This window comes from Otolemur garnettii, unplaced genomic scaffold (assembly GCF_000181295.1).
Source record: "Otolemur garnettii isolate 467f Iridium unplaced genomic scaffold, OtoGar3 scaffold00085, whole genome shotgun sequence".
In the NCBI taxonomy this organism is placed as follows: domain Eukaryota; kingdom Metazoa; phylum Chordata; class Mammalia; order Primates; family Galagidae; genus Otolemur; species Otolemur garnettii.
This window is the reverse complement of record NW_003852480.1, coordinates 5370753-5377305: the sequence shown is the minus strand read 5'-3', so window position 1 is coordinate 5377305 and position 6553 is coordinate 5370753. Positions and strand designations below refer to the sequence as shown.

The window sequence follows — 6553 nt, the reverse complement described above, 5'->3', positions numbered from 1 at the left end:
CTTGGGCTCAGTCCTCAGCTACTCTGCCCAGCATTCCAGGCATCAACATGCAGCCTCCCGCACCAAGTAGAGGAGACTAATCTCTGAGACATCACCTGCCCAGATCTGTAGTCTGAAAAGAATTCAAAGTAGGATTTAAATGATTAAACTGAGAACTTTCTAAGACCTTGAATTTGTTTTAAAGTACAAAAATAGACCTCTGCCCCCAAATCACTAGTGCACCAACAATACGTAAAATCTCTATGTAACGCTATCTGGACAAAAATTAGTTTAAGAAAATACACATTCTTCAAAATCTAGGGCACTTAAGATATTCATAAAAATCTGTATAACTCCTATAAAGAATAAAATTTAATTTTCCCTAGTGAACGCTGATAGAAACTGTAGATTACATTTGATTCTTCAAAAAGTGTTTGAGCCTTAATCCACACCTATTTACACAAGAAAATTATCCAACGTACTCTATGAATCAAAGAGTATAAGCTTTCCATTTATAATTATTTTAAAATATATTTATTGAATCATATTAAAATAAACCACTGAATTGCAGCGCCAGGAGGACAAAGTAGAATGTCTGCAGAATATCCCCGCGTGGCTTGGTCCACACTGAGGGGCCCGAGTGGTTTGCTTTGTTAACGTTACATCCTGCACAAATTGATCTCTTGCTCCCCACGAGGGCCACTGAGTTTGGGTGGTACCGATTTATGATCATTTTTTTTGAACTTTTAAATGTGTTTTTGCTCCTAAGGTCTGGGAATTGGGAACATGTTCTATGTTTTTTATGAAGATGGAATCAAAGTGATACAACCTATAGAATGTGAATTTCAGAGGCATATTAAGCCCAGTGAAAAGCTCCTTGGATTTCAGGCGAGTATCAAAAAATTCTTTTGTCATTATTTGTAGCAGTTCTATCTTGGATTACAATGAAACCTATGCATGTATGAGATTTGTTGTAGAAAAAAAAGAAACCTATGATATTGGCTGTTACTCTATACAGGCTTTACATTTGAGGAAAGAGACAGAATAATGTATTACATATTCTCTTGTACTTGTTTGCAATTAAAATAAGGAGATAGAAGTAAAATCCCAGGGGTGGACAAAGCACGCAGTAACTTACCCTGCTCCTTAATTTACAATGCCTCCTGTTTGTGTAGGCAGTGGTTCCTTTCACAAAATAAAACAAGAAATTGTGTAAGTAATCGGAGTACATTTAGGGTACACATTAGATGCTTTAGAAAAGTTGATTGCCTTTATTCTTAATATTTCATGAGTTCTCAATGAAACGAACAATTTTGATTTCTAAGGGAAAATATCAGTTTCTTTATTTTTATTTCTTCACTCTATCCTACTAGCAGCCAATGTTACGGAGACAACAATTTACACCTTACAGCCATGCTGGGGAGTGAAAAGAAGGAAAAAAATGATGAGCTTGAGACAAGATAGGCCACTTCTCCCACACATTCTGTAGGACAAAGCAATTTCATGTCTTCTTTCATAAGTGGGGGAACTGATGTAACTGAGTATGTTCATGAAACAAATGAAACCGATTTTATTAAAAAAATATTTCAGCCAGTTTGGTGCCCATAGCACCAAGTGGTTATGGCGTCAGCCACATACACCAAGGGAGCAGAGTGCGAACCTGGCATACGCCAGTTAAATGACAATGACAACTCTAACAAAAAACAGCCGGGCTTTGTGGTGGGTGCCTGTAGTCCCAGCTACCTGAGAGGATGAGGTAAGAGACTCACTTAAACCCAAGAGTCTGAGGTTGCTGTGAGCTGTGATGCCACAACACCCTACCAAGGGTGACACAGTGAGACTGTCTCCAAAAAAAAGAAAAAAAAATTTCAGCCATAGGCTAAATTTTTAAATACTATTACTACCACTTTCATTCTTATAATTTAACTACAAGTACAAAGACACCTTAAATTGAACATATAATTTTATTTTCTAATTTAATCTTACATTATTAATAAGTCTATTTTTGAATAAGATATGTTTATGAATATAATTGTGTATAATAAATAACACATGAATAAAAACATAAATTCTTGCTTCTGATAAAGCCAATCCTTTAATTTTATACCACATTCGCATTTTTACAGAAACATTTTGGATGAGAAATCCAGGCTAAAAGCACATGTAGGAAGTGTGTTGTTAAACAAAATGATACCTACATCAGACCAAAATCATTTTATAGGAAAATATTTCTCTCTGATTTCTATAGGATCATCAGTTTTGTAGCCAACTGCCACATATCTCTTGGTTTTCCATAGAATTTGAAACTTGATTTGCTAATACCGGTAAGATCACCTGTGAAATCCATACTCTTTATCACAAAACTGTCACCTCAGGAATGGGAGTTGCAAATTTGGAGATAAAGAATGTTCTTCCTGCACGTGTGCTATTCCAGAGTGTCAATAAAGGGTTCAACACCATGTGATGCAAAACTTAGACAGAAGTTCTTTTCCAGAACATTTATTGACAGCTTTAGATGCATTGACTTAACCCCTTGCAAGCAAACGCTAAAAGAACAAGTACAACTTTGATGTGGAAATATTTTTTTTTGGCTGGGGCTGGGTTTGAACCTGCCACCTCTGGTATATGGGGCCAGTGCCCTACCCTTTTGAGCCACAGGTGCCACCCCTTGATGTGTAAATTTGGTGACATTTCTGGGCAACAGAGATATGAACTTCATTTACCTGAACTTCTCCTTCTTTAAAGCATAATAAAGAATATTTAATTTTTAAAATATATTATATTTAAAATATCTTTTTATTTATCATTTAAAGAATAATTAGGCATGCTTCTAAAACAACTAAAGTAAAAACTATGTAAAATTTCTCTATCTTGAGAGAAAGAAATGAATATACAAATATACATAGAGAAAATTTATATATGTCAATTATATATTATTTTCTAAATGAAATTAAATATTGAAAAAGACATGAAAACCAAACATGAATGGTGACAACTTTAACTCATTTTCTTCAGTCAAAGAGCCCTTATTCACGAGGGTACCTCAACAGTAACAAAGCAGGGATAACTAGTTATCAAGAGCTAATTTATCTTGGGCAGATCCTGTGGCTCAGTGGGTATAGCACCAGCCCCATATACCGAGGGTGGGGGTTTGAACTCTGCCCTGACCAAACTGCAGCAAAAAAACAGCTGGGTATTGTGGCAGGTGCCTATAGTCCCGGCTACTCGGGAGGCTGAGGCAAGAGAATCACCTAAGCCCAGGAGTTGGAGGTTGCTGTGAGCTGTGATGCCACAGAACTCTATAAAGGGTGATGAAGTAAGACTCTGTCTCTAAAAAGAAAAAGGGGGGGGGCGGTGCCTGTGGCTCAGAGGAGTAGGGTGCTGGCCCCACATGCAGGATTTCCATGGGGAAGCCTCAAGACAAATACCTTATATTTTAGGAAACTTGTCTTTGCTCTAATGGTTTTCAGCTGACTGGAAGAGGCCCATACATGTGAAGGCAGGAATCTGTTTTACTTAGAGTCACTGATTATCAATGTTAATCACCGCCACAAGCACCTTCACAGCAACATCCACACTGGTGTTTAACCAAACAACTGTGCACCACAGGCTAGCCAAGCTGACATGTGAAATCAACCGTCACATCTTCCTATTTCTTGTAACCAAGGACTAGGTTTAATTAGTGTTTCTAGTCCCCAGAATCCCAGTATAGTGCCTTACACTTGACAGATGGTCAAAAACATTCTTATTTATTAGGAATTTAAGAAACATTTCATTGCTGGGAGTTTTGGCTGTTAATTCCCTGGTGCATTCTCTAAGTTTAAAGTTGCACCCACATACATTTAATTCTCTCCCCTCTTTCTCCTTGCTTTACAGTTTCCACAAAACCACATTCTTCTTTCAGTGTGTTTGTGAAACATGTCTTATAGAATAATTTATCATTGAATGGTTTCAAGGTTAATAGAACTTCATGGGTCTATTAATTCAGGATCAGAATATCAAAAGGTTCTTTGCAGATACACTGTGTACGGTCGTTTGGGTTTCTAGTTTATTAGCGTTTGGAAGATAGATCTCTTGAGCACGAGTGAACAAATGAGTCTTTTGCAATCATTTTTTCTCATTAAATCAAACCAAACATGGATACCATATTTTTTACATTCATACTCAAGAGAGTAAGTAGCAGCACAATTCCCAATACATTGATCAGTAATGTTTAGATAAAACTGATATATTTAGAACATAAACTAGTCCGTCAGACCTCTCAGAAGGAGCTATTTGCTTGCTCTAAATAAAAATTCAATTTTGGTGCAATGTCAGATTACATTAGGTTTCAGCTTTTGATAGTGAGTTGGTGAGAATTTACACAGCAAAATGTCAGGGTTTTTTCCTTCTTTTTTTTTCTTTCTGTCATGTAGCTGGACTAAGCAGGATTCTTGCTACATTTATCCCACTTGCATACATGATTTCATCTTGTCACCTAGAGTATGAACTTTAAGCAAATAGAATTCTATTCCAGACTTATGGGTTTGAGATTCAAACTGAAATGAGTTTTAAAAACTGTTTAAAATACAAGCTCAAGGATGAGTAGCTTTTCTAAAATTACCTTATCAACTGTTTTACTCTTGTGGTTTTCAACTACCGTGTACCGTTATCAATCACTCTTTTAATCTTTAACACTTTAAACTCAGTGACTATCTTTATTTGTTATAGATGCTAGCTACGTTTCTTCACACATACCGTGGTATTATTCTTTACTGGACGCTGCAAGTTAAAGAACTCTAAAGAAAAATCACCTGGGTCTCATTAGGTCTCTCAGTGTGGCACCTGTTTCAAATCCTGGTTTTAACATTAACTTAAATGATAACGAACTGTATCACTGAATACACTGTATGTGTACTTTTTGCAGGAAGTCTGATGTCAATCTCCTTTAAAATGTTTCATGTTCGTTTTCATGTTGATCTTTATGTTTAGATTGTCTCCCGGCAAATCCATCATCAATATTCAATAAAACAATCAATAGAAGAGCATTAAAAAAATGCTTTCTGCATTTAGAATTTCCACATACCAAAAGAATTTTACATTTATAAATAAATGCTATTAGTATTCTATTGGAACACTATTTGTACATAGATGCAGGTAGTCTGTAGCGTCCAGAATATTTAAGTACTGAGAAATTGAAACTGAGGTTAGAAATGGGGAGAGTCGAGGGTCCCCATTTCTGTCTCTGCTGGTGGTCTCCTTTAATCAAACGAGGCAGACTGCAGGATATTCATCAATCCCCTTAGAGTTACCTCCACTTTCTCTTTTCAGCGTTTCACTCTGTTTCTTATCTAATTATTACTTCTCCAGACGTGGCCCATAAAAATAGTTATTAAACCCCATACCCTTTACATGATACAGAAGATTGATTTCATTATGTCACCAGTGAGCGACCTTTTGAATTCAACACCATTGTGTATTTCAGAAAAGTAATAGAAATGTTTCCCCACTTATTCTTTTCTCAGTGGGTCTCTATTAAAACATGGCTTACCTTACAATGAGTTATAGAATGATAAAAATTTCAGCTTTTGCTTCTTAGTGGTTACAGTGATATCCTGGAAAGAGCTTCCTAAGGGGAGTAACGTAAACGGCCTCTAAATATTCTTTAGAAGATGACTCTACAGATTTCAAAAGAAGGAAATCTGTGAACTTGGTCTTTGATGTCCTGGATTTAAACAGATCCTCCAATGTTTTATTAAATGTCACACTGTTTTACAACTCTCATATTGTGTCTCTATTAAACCTCGGTAGGTGAGCCCAGTGGAGGGACAACGGTGAGAAAGTTCACTATTTGTGCAACAGCACTGTAATGGAGATGTAGAAAGCGTTATTAATTGAGCCAGGTACCTTTATCCCAAGCAGAATGTTAATTCTTCTTCAAGACGTTATTGATAAGAACCAGGTTCCATTCATGTAAATACAAAAAAGAACCTGTGACCATTCATGTAAATAACTTGCTTCAGACAATCTATTGCCAACATTTTTATGTGAGTATTAAGGACCTATGCATACACATTCAAAAATGCATTCCATACACCTTAGAAAGAAATCTACTTAAGATTATTTGGATTTTTCAATAGAAATTTTTTAAGGGTAAAATTGAAGAGTTTACCTGATGGAAAAAAATGTTGATATGGTTATCTTTAAACATCAAAAATGTTTTACTTGAGATTTATAAAATCACTCAAATCTATCTTTATTATGTTTAAAGAAAAAAAAAGTTGCACTAAGTCTTCTGGTCTAATAATTCTTTTTATTCACAAAATAGTAGCTATCTGTGTTTTTTGTTTCCCAAAGTCATATATGTGCATGATAAAAATAAAATAATTTAAAAGAGCATATGATAAATATATTTCATCATACTACCTTGTATACTATCCCACCTATACAATCAGCTACTGCATTTAATTACTTTAAATAATCTTTTCAGGAGTGATATTTCTTGAATTAGCATGATTAAATATTTTCTGTTGGTTTTCCTCTATGAAAGATAATAATTTCATCTATACAACTTCTAAGTTTTTCCCTTTAAAAA

The 6553-nt window shown here is 35.4% G+C and overlaps 1 protein-coding gene across 1 annotated transcript in view; it reads left to right on the top strand.

Moving 5' to 3' along the window:
- Window positions 1-6553, top strand: part of FSTL5 (follistatin like 5) — a 512268-nt gene that overhangs the window by 415293 nt on the left and 90422 nt on the right. The window contains exon 10 of the mRNA XM_003794706.2: window positions 749-867. Within this exon, the coding sequence (XP_003794754.1) occupies window positions 749-867 (119 nt within the window). The remainder of the gene's footprint in view (window positions 1-748; window positions 868-6553) is intronic.